Below are 13,942 nucleotides of genomic sequence, written 5' to 3'. Positions count from 1 at the left end.
CAAACAATACAAGAACGAAATTGCTTCTTTATTTCAGTAGCTATCTTTTCAGAAATTTCAGGTGTGTGACTTCTAATTTATACTATGTCTATGTCTCCTGAACGTGCTCTGTATGGACTGGAGGTCTAAGATTATATTTCACTCCTTCATCTTAACATTTTCCTGTGTTCCTCTGAATCAGCCTATTGGTACATCAGGAGACACATATGAAGACCCCATTCTGTCTGCCACAAGTACTGTTTGCCCCAAAGAGCTAGCCAGAAAACAATCAACTTTGAAAACTAGAGATAAAAAATGTCAGTCCCAAACAGTCATGCCTTATCTGCCATCACAAATCTCTGCTTGTAACTACTCAGTAAGGCAGGTAAGGCAAGGATAGAAGATTAGGGCTAGCTTTTTTTTTTTTTTTTTTGAAACAGGGTTTTTACTGTGTAGTTTCCCTGAACTCACTGTGTAGCCCAGGCTAGCCTCTAACTAACTCACAGTGCTCCTTCTGCCTCAGCATCCTGAGTCCTGGGATTCAAGCAAATGTATGCCACCACGCCCAGCTAAGGGCCAGCATTTTTGATCTTTGATTTCAAGGTTGATTATTTTTTGCTAGGTCTTATTTTCAGAGAAAGAGGGTTAAATTGTGATTGGCTTCAAGGACCCCATTCACATTACTGGAATTTAACACACAAATTCACTGTCTTTCATTAGCTATACAAACAAGAATTTGGGAGAATAAAAGAAACACAGTTAAACCAAAAATAAATCCATAGACTACAAATGCATACACACCTGTAATGCCAGCATTCAGGAGGCTAAGGCAAGAGGACTGTTGCAAGTTCAAGACCAGTCTGAGCTACAAATGAGTTCAAAACCAGCCTGAACTGCATACCAGTATCTTGTCTCAAAAAGACAAAAAATAAATAAGGAACGAAAGAAAGAAAGAAAGAAAGAAAGAAAGAAAGAAAGAAAGAAAGAAGGAAAGAAATCCATAGACTAAAAATCAAAGGATAGAAAACAACATCCCATGTAATAGGAGCCAAAAAGCCATCTGGGGTACCAATCCTATTTTCAGAAAATGTAGACTTCAAGCCAAAATTGATCAGAAGATGGTAGCTACATGTTGGCAAGGGGAGTATTAAACAGGAAGATATAATAATTATAAATATGTATGCACTGAATTTAGCACATTCAACTTTATAAAATAAACACTACTGTATGTAAAAGATCAGATAAGCATCAACACAATTATAGCAGGGGAACTCAATACCACATTGTCACAAATAGACAGATCAACTGGACCCCCCCAAAAAAATCAATGAAATATCAGAGTGGAACCATACCTTCAGACAAATTGACTTAATTTATATCCACAATGTTCCACCCAACAAGGGCATATGCATTCTCCTCAGAAACACAAAGAAAATTCTCCAAAATAGACCACATACTAGTTCATCATAAAGCATGCTGAAATAAATATATAACACTCAAAATTGTCTCATACATATTATCAGATCACAGGGCAATCAAACTACAAACCAATGGCCAAAGCAACCACACACAATATACTGTTAAATAATCAATAAGTCACAGGAAAAAAAAGAAGAAGTTAGAAATTTCTGAATCAAACAATAATGTCAGTATAATATATCAGGACTTATGAGAAGCAATGAAAGCAGCCCTAAGAGAGAAGTTTATAGCATGAATGCTCACATTAGAAAAAAATGAGCCCAAAGAAATAACCTAATAATGCACCTCAAGGTCCTAGAGAGACAAAACAATCCAGATACAAACCTAGTACAAACAGGAAATTATGAAGATTATAGCAGAAATTAATGAAATCGAGACAAAATAAAGAATCAATGAATTGAAGAGCTAGTTCTTCAAAAAGTAAACAAAATAGAAAAACTCTTAGCCAGTCTTACCAAAATAAGGAAAGAAAAGACTCATCTAAATACAATTAGAAATAAAAAAATAAAATCATAACAGACACCACTGAAATCCAGAATATTATTAGTATCTACCTCAAAAACCTGTAATCTAATAAACTGGAGAATTCAGAAGAAATAGAGAGAGCCTCGGGTACATATGAATTTCTAAAACTGAATCAAGAAGATATAAAAACCTTGAATAACCCAATAACAAGCAGTAAAATTGATGTAGCAATAAAAAAAACTTCTAACTAAGAAAAGCCCAGACTTGACAGATTCACCACTGAATTCTATAGGAACTTCATGGAACATCTAATGGCAATACTCCTCAAACTTTAATAAAATTGAAGCTCATTCCCTCAGGCTAGTATTACTCTGATTCCAAAACCAGACAAGAACTCAACTAAAAATGAAAACTAATGGCCAATCTCTTTAATGAACAAGGATGCAAAAAATCCTCAACAAGTAAATGGAATGCAATGAACTGTTTAAAAGAAGTAGGCTTGGAGCTGCCTGCATTCCACCCAGCAGCCAAAGCACAGTGCTATCCAGCCCACAGAAACTTTGGTGCCTTGCTGGGAGACTGGTAAGACCCCGCCCTGCCTTCCACATCACCGAAGGCCGCACCAGGAGGTCCCTCTGGGCCTATCCAGGCCTTGTTCAGTGACTCCCAAGCTGACCACAGCTGCCAGCCTTTGACCTGGCAAGTTGAAAGTGTGCAGTGCACTCCAGCCCATGGGAAAGCTTTGGCACTTTGCTCAGAGACTGGTAAGCCCCAGCAACCCTAGGTGGCTAGAGCCATCTTGTAAGGTCTGTCTAAGGACCTCCACTCAACTGTGGAAACTCCCTGCAACAAGAATAGATGTTCTCAACCCAAGAAACAACTGAGACCTTGCATTCAGCTTCCCTAAGAGAATAGAGCAAAATGATAAAATGAAAGAGCAAAATGAAATCTCAAACCTCTAGCCCGTCCCAAGCAAGCCTAGGAGACATGGACATAGAACAAAATGTAAGCCATACACTTGAAACTCCTGAAATGATAGCAACTGAAGTAAAGAAACAACTCTGGGAAGCTATAAAAGAACTCAGATCAGAAATAATCTCCTATTTAAAAGAAGAAATGATAAATGTAATGAAAGAAATACTGAACACATCTGAAGAAGACATAGTTTAAAAATTAGAGGAACAATGCAAAAAGATGTAAACCTTGAACAAACAATATAAGAATCAAACAGAATGCATGAAACACATTCAAAGAGATATACAGGAAATAAAAAATTCCATTGAAAGCTGGCAAAACTGCCTCAATGAAAGTGAAGATAGACTTTCAGACCTCAAAGACGAGATTGCAGCTAGTGAACAAGAAAGGAAAGATCTTTTTAAAATAATAAGGAATCAGGAAATAACAATTCAACAGCTTCAAGATGATGCAAAGAAAAACAACATAAGATTGGTAGGTATAAATGAAAAAGAAGGTGATAACATAAATGATATCTAGACACTATTTACAAAAGTAATAGCTGAAAATTTCCCAAACATGAGAATGGAAATTGACATACAGATCAGTGAAGCATATAGACCTCCAAATAGCCATAACCAAAATAAAACTACATCCAGACATATAATAATCAATATCCCAGATATTTAACATGAGAACAGAATATTAAAAGCTGTTAGAAAGAAGAGGCAGATAACTTATAAAGGAAAGCCTATCAGAATTACAGCAGATTTCTCAACACAAACAATGAAGTCAAGAAGAGTATGGATTGAAGTATTTCAGATCCTAAAAGAAAACGACTTCCAACCCAGATTGATGTACCCTGAAAAACTATCCTTCAAAATCAATGGAGAAATAAAATACTTCCATGACAAAAAACAGCTGACGAACTTCATGATCACCAAACCAACCCTGCAAAGAAAGACATTCTAGACAGACACAGGAAAAAACCACTAAACAAGGCAAACAATTAAACAGAGTGTAAAGGTAAAGAATCAACAGCAGAAAGATAACATGTCCAAAATAAACCAACATAGGGCCAGGGATTTAGCTCAATGGTATAAGTACCTGCCTTGCAAGCATATGGTCATGAGTTCAACCCCTGGTACCAAAAATAAATAAATAAACCAATATATTTCAGTTATAACCATTAATGTAAACAGCCTCAATTCACTAATTAAAAGACGCAGACTGGCAGAATGTATCAAGAAACAACATTCAACCATATGCTGTATACAAGCAATACATCTAATCCAAAAGGCAACTCATAGACTGAAAGTCAAAGGATGGAAAACAATACTCTATACAACAGGAACCCCCCAAAAAGCAAGGGTAGCTATTTTGCTTTCAGACAATGTGGACTCTGATCAAAAGAGATAAAGAAGGTCACTACATACTAATTAGGGGAAAACTTCAAGAGGAAAAGATAACAATCTTAAATATATATGCACCAAATTCAGGAAAACCTAGCTATACAAAACAAATATTAACAGAAATGAAAAATCAAATAAGCAATAACACAACTATAACAGGAGACCTTAATACCTTATTGACATAAAAAGACAGATCAACTAGACAGAAAATCAGTGAAGAAATAACAGAACTGAATCACATCTGTGAACAAATGGACTTGGTGAACATAAGAAAAGTGTTCCACAACATCACAATACACATTCTTCTCAGCAGCACACAGGACATTCTTTAAACCACACACTAGCCCACAGAACATGCTTAAGTAAATGCAAAAGAACTGAAATTATCCCATGCATGTTATCAGATCATAGTGCCATGAAACTAGAAATTAATGACAGAAGAAACTGAAAAAACCCCACAAACACATGGAAATTGAATAATACACTCCTGAGCAATCAGTGGGTCACAGAGGAAATTAAAGAAGAAATTAAACAATATCAGGGCTGGGGATTTAGCTCCGTGGCATAAGTGCCTGCCTGGCAAGAGCATGGTCATGAGTTCAATCCCTGGCACCAAAAAAAAAAAAAAAAAAAAGAAATTAAACAATATCTACAAGCAAATGAAAATATAAATACAACTTACCAGAACCTGTGGGATACAATGAAAACAATCCTCAGTAGAAAATTTATTGCAGTGAATTCCCATATCAGGAAAACAGAATGAACACAAATAAACAACCTGATATTACACCTCAAACATCTAGAAAAAGAGCAAGTCAAGCCCAAAGCCAAAAGAAGGAAGGAAATTATAAAGGTCAGAGCAGAAATCAATGTAATAGAGACTAAGAAAACAATACAAAGAATCAATAAATCAAACAGTTGGTTCTTTGAAAGAATAAATAAAATTGATAGGCTCCTAGCCAACCTTATTTTAAAAAGGAAACAAAAAATTCAAATTCGTGCAATAAGGAATTAAAAAGGTGAAATCACCACAGACCCTGTGGAAATATAGAAGATCATCAATACCTATTCTGAAAACCTCTACTCTCATAGGCTTGATAATACAGAAGAAATGGACAGATTCCTAGAAACATAGGAATTACCAAAGCTGGTAAAGAAGATGTAAAACTGCTGAATAACCCAATTTCAGTTAATGAAATTGAAAACGTAATTAAAACCTTACCAACAAAGAAAAGCCCAGGTCCAGATGGATTCACTGCAGAATTTTACAAGAAATTCAAAGAAGACTTAATACCGACACTCTTCAAACTCTTCAATGAAATTGAAAGGGGAGCAATTTTCCCTGACTTATTCCTGGAAGCAAGTATTACTCTAATACCAAAACCTGAGAAAGATCCAACAAAAAAAGAGAACTACAGGCCAATCTTCCTAATGAACATGGATGCAAAAATTCTCAATAAAATATTGGCAAACAGAATGCAGCAAATCATCAAGATTACACACCATGACCAAGTAAAGATGGTTCAACATACACAAATCAATAAATGTAATCCACCATATCAATAGAATCAAAGTCACTTGGTCATCTATAGATGCAGAAAAAGCTTTTGATAAGGTCCAACACTCATTCATGGTAAGAATCTTACAGAAAATTGGAACAGATGGTCTTCACCTCAATATGATAAAAGCCATCTATCACAAACCAACAGCCAGCATCATATTAAATGGCCAAAAACTAAAAGCCTTTACCTTAAAATCAGGTACAAGACAAGGATGTCCCTTATCACAGTTCCTATTTAATATAGTACTGGAAATACTAGCCAGAGCAATTAGACAAGAGAGAGAAATAAAAGGAGTAAAGATAGGAAAGGAATAAGTTAAATTATCATTATTTGCAGAAGACATGATACTCTACATAGAAGACCCCAAACTCCATTGAAAGACTCCTAGGTATAATAAATAAATTCAATTATGTAGCTGGAGACAAAGTCAACACTCAAAAGTCAATAGCATTCCTATACACAAACAACAAATCACCGAGAGAGGAATAAAGAAGCCGCACCCTTCACAATAACATCCCCCAAAAATGAAACAATAGGAATTAATCTAACAAAAGAAGTAAAAGACCTATTCAGGGAAAATTATAATACCCTGAAAAAGAAGTTGAAGATGATCTCAGAAAATGGAAATGAATAAGAAGAATAAATATTGTGAAAATGGCCATTCTCCCAAAATTATTATATAGATTTAATACAATCCTCATCAAAATACTATGAACATGGATGCAAAAATTCTCCTAGAGAAATCACTCCTGGAGAAATCACTCCTAAAATTCATCTAGAACCAGAAACGGCCTAGAATAGCAATGGCAATTCTAAGCAACAAAGGCAAAGCAGGAAGCATCAGAATCCCTGACTTGAAGTTATACTACAAAGCTACTGTAATAAAATCAGCATGGTACTGGAATAAAAACAGACCTGAAGATCAATGGAATAGATTAGAAGATAAAACCACAACTACAAACACACTCAAGCACCTTATCTTTGACAAAGGGGCCAAACATGTTCACTGGAAGAACGACAGTCTCTTTAATAAATGGTGCTGGAAAAACTGGCTCTCCGTATGCCGAAAACTAAAACTAGACTCATGCCCATTGACTGAGGAATGGATAAAAAAGATGTGGTGTGTTTATACAACGGAGTACTACTCATCTATAAAGAATGATCACACTGAGATATTTATAACTAAGTGGGTGCAACTTGAGATCATACTCATAAGTGAAATAAATCAAACTCACATGAGTAAATACTGTATTGTCTCCCTAGTGTAAGAAATGGTAAGAGTACATAAGATACAAAATCCACAATAAATACAGTGAAAGGATAAGAATCTGCTCAAAGAGAAAAAAATAATATCTCAGGGAAAAGGAGGAAAAAGAAAAAGGAAGGGAAAAGAAAAAATACCTAAATTTGTATAAACATACTTAGGATAGCTAAGATGATTGTGATACAAATTCTATAAGTTCATAGAACAAAGCAGTTAATATTCATAGGATTGGAACAATTTTGCACATTTGTGTCAGGTGACCTGAGGAACTCTTGAAGATCACTATGTAAAGTATCAACCCTAGTTCTGTTTCTACCACTGTGTTTTGAAGGCCTATATCGTTATTGTTTTGGGCTCTTCGCTGAAGAAAGGTACAGAAGAACTTTATCATAATCTGATCGAAACCATTTATGACAAAACTATTGAAAACATGTTAGTGAGAAAAATTCGCAGCTTTTCCCCTACAATCAGAAAGAAGACAAGGATATCCACCACTACTTCTAATTTTTATAGTACTTGAAACTATAGAGCAATAGGCACGAGAAAGAAACAAAAGGGATAGGAAGACATCAAATTATCATCATTTGCAGATGACACGATCCTCTCTACAGAAATCCAAAAAAATTTACCAAAAGACTCCTAGAATTGATAACCAAATTCAGTAGTATATCACGACACAAAATCAACACATGAACCCCAAAGTGTTTTTGTACACCAATAATTAACTTACCAAAAAAGAAATTAGGAAAAATACCTTTCCAATAGCACCAATAAAAATTATATCTTAGAAACTAATCTAATCAAGGAAGTAAAAGAACTCTACCATGAAAAATATAAGCACTCTGGAAAAAGAAATCAAAGAGAACGGGGTAGACAGAAGCAGTATTGTTAAAACTGCCATGCCACCAAAACTGATAGATTTAATGCAAAATCAGTCAAAATACCAACAGCATTCCTGACAGAACTAGAGAAAACTATGCTAAGATTTATGTGGAGTCAGAAGAGACTCAGAATAGCAAAGGCAATTCGGGGCAACAAGAGCAAAGCAGGACGCACCACAAGCCCAGATTTCAAGTCGCCCCTCCTCCCAGCCCCGCAGCCCCCAGGCTTCAGTTTCTCAGTTGCCCAGGTAATAGTTTCTGTTCCACTTTCAGTTGCTCGTCTTTTAGAAATAGCTGGTCACTCTGATGCATAGCTGGTCACTATGACGCACATTATACAGACCAATCCCCGAATGACAAGCCATTCCACCTCTCCACTTCCTGCTTGCTTATCTCCTGTAAGCCCTAGACCACCAGTGATCAGGGCCTGATATTCTAGGAATGATCCTAATCAGTGCCTGTTGACGTAAATAAGTCTTCAAATCCTGGGTGCTGTTTTGGTGTTTCTGCTTGCTGTTGCAATATCACAAAGCTATAGTGATTAAAACAGCATGGTTCTGCACAAAAACAGGCATATAGATCAAGGGAACAGACTACAGGATGCAGGCACAATAGCAGGCACATTCAGACTTCTGATCTTTGACAAGGATGGAAAACACAGGCTGAAGGAGAGATAGTCTCTTTAATAAATAGTGCTGGGCAAACTGGTATATATAGGCAAAAGACAGAATCTAGACCGATATCTCTTCCCATGCACTAAACTAAGATTAAAATGAATCAAAGACCTAAATATTAAGACAGAAACAATCTGCTGGAAGACAAAATAGGTCAAGTTTTCAAAGACACAGGCATAGGGAAGGACTTTAAACAGAACACCAATTAATTGCACAAGAAATAACATCAAGAATGAAGGAAGGAGATAACATCAAATTCAAAAGGTTCTGCACAGTGAATGGAACAACCAACACAGTGCAGAGACAACCTACAGCATGGGAAAAAGTGTGGGCAGCTAAGGTATACCTGGGATATTATCTAGAATATAAGGCCAGGCATTCAGGTCAGTGGCACAAGCACCTGCCTGGCAAGCACAAGGTCGGGAGTTGGATCCCCAGTACTGGGGGGAAAAAATCTAGAGTATATAAGAACTCAGAAAAGTAGCTCCCTCCAAAATAAAAGAACCAATCAAAACATGGGCAGCTGAATTGAAGACAGTTTTTAGAAAAAGCACAAATGGCCAATAAATACATGAAAAAATGCTCATCATTCCTGACCATCAGAGAAACACAAATTAAAATAACACTGAGAGAAATCAAATAATAACAAATACTGTCTAGGATGCCAGGGAAAAAGAAACCCTGTATTGCTGGTGGGAGCACAACCACTATAAAAATCAGATTCCTCAAATAACTGAAACAAGAAATTCCAGGTGACCAGATATTCCCTTCTAGGTATCTTCCTCAAAGAGTTAAAGGCATCATATTACGGTGACACATGCACACCTGTCTTTACAGCAGCACAGCTCCTAATAGCTAAATCTTGGAAGCAGCCTGTATGTCCACAGATGACTAGATAAAGAAAATGTGGCATTTACACACAATGAAACACTACATTGCCATAAAGAACAAATCTGGGTCATTTGTAGAAAAATGGATGTACTTTAAGACCATAACATTATATGAAATAAATCAGACACACAGCTTACATATATGAGAAACCCAAAGTATAAACAACTTAAAGAGCAAAATAAAAGATAATAAAAAAAACAATGATAGAACTTTTGCAAATGGAACGAGCAGAAAGAGATGGAGGGGAAGAGGAAGTAAAAAGAACTAAAATGCGTTAGGTACCTATAACAACTCCCCATGATGAATGTAATCATTATATACTGCAAACATATGCTTGCAACACTTCTTAATTTTTTTAAAAAAGAATTTAGGAGCAGAGGAAAGGCTTGAGTTAGGCGTTGAGACAGATCCCAGGTATGGAACCGTGGAGAAATAAACATGCGACTTAGAGTCAGGCAAATCTAGGCTCAGATCTTGGCTTTGGGCATTACTTTTTGTTTTGATTTGTATCTAGATGTCCCCCCAAAGTCTCGTACAGTCATGTGAGTGGGCTTCTAGAATTTGTGACTGATTTATGGTTCCTTGCTGGGCTTATGGGTGTGAGCTACATCTATCTTAGGGACAGAAAGAGTCTTCTCTCTGTGTTCCTCCCCTTCTGTTCTTGCTTTTGCTATCTTTTGCAGCCATGAATGGTTGCCCTTCTGCCATGCCATCCTGCCTTGAAGCCAGCTGAGTATGGACTGCAACCTCCATAAACTGTGAGCTAAATAAAACTTTCCCTCTTTAATTTTGCATGTCTGGTATTTTGTCTCAGCAATGAGAGAAAAGTAACTAAGACACTCTTCAGGCCTCAATTTTCTGATCTATAAAATAGGGATACTGAAACACACAGCACATTGCCTGGTACAAAGCAGGTGCTCAGTAATGGACTGTTGGGACTCTTGCTCAGTGGAGTCTTCTACCTCCTGACCCAACTGGGGTGTCAAGCCCCAGAGAAAATATTCCAGGGCTTCTCTGGCGCATAGCCACATGGGGCTCTCACAAAGATAGCTTTAGGACCTCAGCAGAAAGAAGGCTGTACTTACCCCAAAAGAGATGTATGCGCCCAGCAGGCTACCGGCAATGGTGGCATAGCCCCCTGTCATCACCACGTGGACTTCAGAGAGTGTCATGTCTGCCAGGTAGGGCTGGATCAATAGAGGAGCCTCAGTCTACAGACAGGACAGGCATTGGATGGACAGGCTGAGAGCCAGCAGGTCACAGTGAGTGCTGTCCCCAGAGGAGGGGGCAGTGGTGGGGAGAAGGCTGTGCTCCATAGTCACCTGCCCTCTGAGCCCCTGTGACCCTCGGCACCAGTCCCCTCTGTGCAGAACCCTAAGCTCCCAGGTAGACAGCCCGCTATGGGCCTAGCGCCCACAGTGCACTCACAGCCTCCCTCCTGACCTCTGTGCAGATCCAGTCACCAATGCCCAGAAACAAGGAGAGAGCCCCAGTAAGCAGCACCTGCTCGGGCTGCCAGGTCACTCCAGGCCTGTGCTTCCGGCAGAGTCAGGGGAGGCCACAGAGATGAGCCTTGGAGTATGTGCTCGCTTCAGGGCCACTCACCGCTTACCCAGTTCTGTTTTGTTTTTGGAGTACTGGGGATAGAACCCAGGCCTGGAGCACTCTGGGCTACTGGGCAACACTGTGACTGTATGTGTGGTTTTGACAGGGCCTTTGGGCAGTGTGAAGACGACAAGTGGACAGAAGTGAGGTGGAAACTGAGGGAAGGAACATTCCTGGAGAGGTGCAGCTGTGACAAGAGAGGGCACTGGTGGTCCTGTTGGTCAGGAGATGCATATTTGATCAGAACACCTGAGAGAGAAACTCAAGGAGCCTGATGGGCATGTTCTCTGGAGTCCAGGGGATGGGTTCAAGTTCCAGAGAGAGACACCGGGCATCTGGAGCCATGGGCTGCTGTGGTCCTCTGGGAGGGCGCATGGACTCTGTAGCAATGGTGCTGCCACTTCATGAAGGCTCCCGTCCTCTCCCCTTGAGGCAAAGACCTGAAAGTCTGGTCACCTCGGCCAACAACTTGTCCAAAGCTAATTCACCGTGGTAGCTCTTTGTGTCACCTGATGTCACATGCACTACAATTTATATTTTCTCAGCAGAAACAGATTGTGCTTGCAGGTGCTCACATGAGATAAGAGCTTTTGTGTCTCAGGGTCCTCTTCCTCTTTTGCCTCATTTTGGACATCTGAAGGTATTTGTGGGACAACTTTTCTGAGAGGACATCTGTCATAATTGGTGAATAACAAACACGAACCTTTGAGATCAACCCTTTCGTACTATAGAAAAAAAACACAGAAATTCTCCAAAGTCTCCTAAACTATTGGATCAAAAAGAGCATCTTTTAACAAGCGTGTCTGTCAGAAACGTGGGAGCAAGGCAGCCTGGACAGGAGAGGCCCTGGAATGGGGCCTCCTGAGTCCCCCTATTGGGGAATCAGGCCTCAAGGGACTCAGAGTCATAGGAACTTTGGAAAATATGTTTCAGAAAGATGGAGAGGAAAAAAAGACAAAATGATAGAGAGGGAATAACACTGGCCAGGAAGGAGAGAACCCAATTCCAATCTTGGCTTATCCATGTGGGACCTCAGCCATGTCACCCCATTCCCAGCCTCAGTTTTCTCATACAACACTTGTGAGGGGTCCAGCCCAAGAGAGTGTACCCCCCTCCATGGAGGACCTCAGGTACCCCAGGGCAGCAGCCTATGGCAACCCCAGGAGAAGTTTCCCACAGCTATTCCCTGGACTAAATGAGAACTGGGGGCCCGGACACCCTACCCTCTTTGGGGGATGGTAGCACTCACCTGGCTCACAAAGATGTTTCCTGCCACACTCAGGGTCTCAGTGGCTGAGGTGCCCATGGTGATCTGCATCAGCCAGGCGATCTGGGGAGGAAGTGGGTGCTCCTGGTGGGCTGATAGAGCCCACCCTTCCTCTCTGCATCTGACAGGCCTGCTTGTCCCTGTGTCATGGAGGGGGCAGCAGTAGAGGCCCTCACCACACCTCAGCGCCACGTTCCCGGACTGTCCTGCCACTGGCGCCTGAGCCAAATAAACCCTTAGTGTTTACAAATTAGTCTGTGGCATTCTATTAGGTCAACAAGCAGCAGAGTAAAGCAGATCTAATACGCACCCCTCAAAAGGTTGATCTATTTTTTTCCACCAAGGGCAGCTAACCACTGCCCCAGACCACCTTATGCATCTTAATTACTAGTGCTGGGCACTAGAGCAGGCCTCTAATACGTGTGTTCTCTGTCTGCTTAGCTAAATATATTCGATAATTGGTAAACACACACCTCCTTGGAGATTACCAACACATATTAACTTAGTAAAGGCTCTAAGAGATCTTGCTTATTTGAATTTGTTTAGCATTGTGTCTAATCTGATTTTCCCAAGTTATTTGATCAGAGATCCCTCTATTTAATAACATTGATTAACATGCTGGGGAATCAGAGTTTTGCAGAAGAGCATTTGGAAGATACTGTGAACAGCTCTTCCTTCTAGTCAAGACAAACCCTGACTCTACCAAATCTTTCTCCACTGCCTCTCTGGCAACCCTTCTGGTATCCTGGTCTTTATTTTGTCCATCATTTCGTGGAGGGTGCAGTATCAAGCCCAGTTTATAGTTCCATTTGTCCTAGTCTTGTGGTGAAACTCTCCAGGTCTAAGGATAGTCACTTGCTTCATACTACAGAGCCCAGTCTTAACCACAGGTTGCTTCTGCATTGCTGGTAGCCACCCATGGTGCTGACTTACTCGGAAAGCCCCAAGTCTCTTGCCAGGCCCAACACTAGCAAATGCTGTCTCTTAAGTCTAATTTTATGCAGCAGATTTTGTGAACATAAGCACAGGATTTTTTTTTTTTTTTTGGTCTTTTTGAGACAGGGTCTCGCTGTGCAGTTCAGGCTGGCCTTGAACTCACTTTGTAGCCCAGGCTGGTCTCGAACTCACAACAATCCTCCTACTTCAGCCTCCATAGTGCTGGGATTACAGGCGTGAGCCACCATGCCTGGCTAGGCACAAGATTTGATAGATACCAAATAAGTCTGGCCAGTGTTACCCACTGTTAGTCTCTCATGATCTTTTGGGTAAAAATTATATTTTCCTTAACAACTCAATGTAACCTCAAGACTAGAATCATCTTACCCACAAGGACCATCATGGATTTGGGTGCCATGTCTTTTTAGTATCACAACAAAAGACCTGTGACTGAATGTTTGATTTCACATTCTGGGAGACTGTAAATATGACAGGAGAGGATTCTGGGAAGATATGGACCTCAGCAGCAAGGGCTTCTGGGAAGGTATGGAATCTGATGGCAAGGAATTCTAG

The 13,942-nt window shown here is 39.7% G+C and overlaps 1 protein-coding gene across 5 annotated transcripts in view; it reads right to left on the bottom strand.

Moving 5' to 3' along the window:
- Slc28a1 (solute carrier family 28 member 1) overlaps positions 1-13,942 on the bottom strand; it is a 44,900-nt gene that overhangs the window by 10,954 nt on the left and 20,004 nt on the right. For 4 of the 5 annotated variants that reach the window (XM_013158952.2, XM_063250081.1, XM_063250080.1 and 1 more), the window contains exons 10-11: positions 12,416-12,496; positions 10,647-10,772 (exon numbers count right to left, since the gene is read on the bottom strand). In XM_013158952.2, coding sequence (XP_013014406.1) covers positions 10,647-10,772; positions 12,416-12,496 — 207 coding nt within the window. The remainder of the gene's footprint in view (positions 1-10,646; positions 10,773-12,415; positions 12,497-13,942) is intronic. The other variant, XM_013158955.2, reaches the window with a different exon arrangement.

This window comes from Cavia porcellus, unplaced genomic scaffold (assembly GCF_034190915.1).
Source record: "Cavia porcellus strain 051 isolate PalLab524CR breed Dunkin Hartley unplaced genomic scaffold, mCavPor4.1 scaffold_6, whole genome shotgun sequence".
NCBI lineage: Eukaryota > Metazoa > Chordata > Mammalia > Rodentia > Caviidae > Cavia > Cavia porcellus.
The sequence above is the reverse complement of the archived record's forward strand: the minus strand, read 5'-3'. Positions and strand labels throughout refer to the sequence as shown.